At 48.6% G+C, this 977-nt stretch overlaps 1 protein-coding gene across 1 annotated transcript in view; it reads right to left on the reverse strand.

Moving 5' to 3' along the window:
• CDKN3 (cyclin dependent kinase inhibitor 3) overlaps window positions 1-977 on the reverse strand; it is a gene marked incomplete at its 5' end in the record, with an annotated part of 7,798 nt that overhangs the window by 3,379 nt on the left and 3,442 nt on the right. The window contains one exon of the mRNA XM_029964160.1: window positions 921-965. Coding sequence (XP_029820020.1) covers window positions 921-965 — 45 coding nt within the window. The remainder of the gene's footprint in view (window positions 1-920; window positions 966-977) is intronic.

Raw genomic sequence — 977 nt, forward strand, 5'->3', positions numbered from 1 at the left:
GCAATAGTCCCAAAGGCATGGGAGGACAGAAAATGGCACGAGGATGGACACCCTGAATTTTCTTTAGATCCTACTCCAGATTAAGGTTTTGAGGATACCTGTGAGGACAGCAGGGTTCTGCACCAGCAGGAAAACGAAGGAGTTGGTGGATGTCTGTGCTGGGTCATTCAGGGAACATGGAAAGCTCTTCCTCCCTGAGCTCACCTACAGGTGTCTAAATAAATTACTTTAAACCAGTTTCATGCAATTTAAGAGGGAATTTTGCACTGCCGGAACCCACTGAGTTCCTAATAAACAGCCCAGGGGCCTGTTATAGAATCATAGACTGGTTTGGGTTGGAAGGGACCTTAAAGACCATTCCAACCCCCTGCCATGGGCAGGGACATCTTCCACTATCCCAGGTTGCTCCAAGCCCCATCCAGCCTGGCCTTGGACACTTCCAGGGATCCAGGGGCAGCCACAGCTTCTCTGGGCAACCTGTGCCAGGGCATCACCAGCCTCACTCAGGATTTTCTTCCCAAGCTTCACTTGTCCAAACACTGTGGGGTTTGTGCTATCAGTCTCTGCCCTTCTAGTGCTCACAGGTGAGTACTCAGCACAAATCTTTAAATAATCCCATCTTTCTATCCCAACCTCACTTTCCTCTGGGAAGGGGATGTTACCAGTTTTCAATTCATCCTGACCCCAGCTGCTTTAAAGATGCCTCATGGTTCCTGTGAAGGACACACAGATGTCTGTGTAGCTCCAGCCTGGAAATACCCCAACTATTTATCCTGTATTTGTAGGGAAGCCACAGGGGAAGTGGCACTGGCACATCTAAAAGTGATCTGTGACTGTGCCAAGATATTTGCTGCAGCTGCACCTTTTTCTTGCCCTTTACACGAGCAAGAGGCACTTTACAGACTGGCCAGAAGACTCACCTACATCCTTCTGAAGATTCCTCCTGACATCCTTAAACCTGCAACCTGAAACAAATT

The sequence above is a fragment of the Manacus vitellinus genome, unplaced genomic scaffold, assembly GCF_001715985.3.
Source record: "Manacus vitellinus isolate BGI_N305 unplaced genomic scaffold, ASM171598v3 scaffold_6_pilon, whole genome shotgun sequence".
Classification (NCBI taxonomy): domain Eukaryota; kingdom Metazoa; phylum Chordata; class Aves; order Passeriformes; family Pipridae; genus Manacus; species Manacus vitellinus.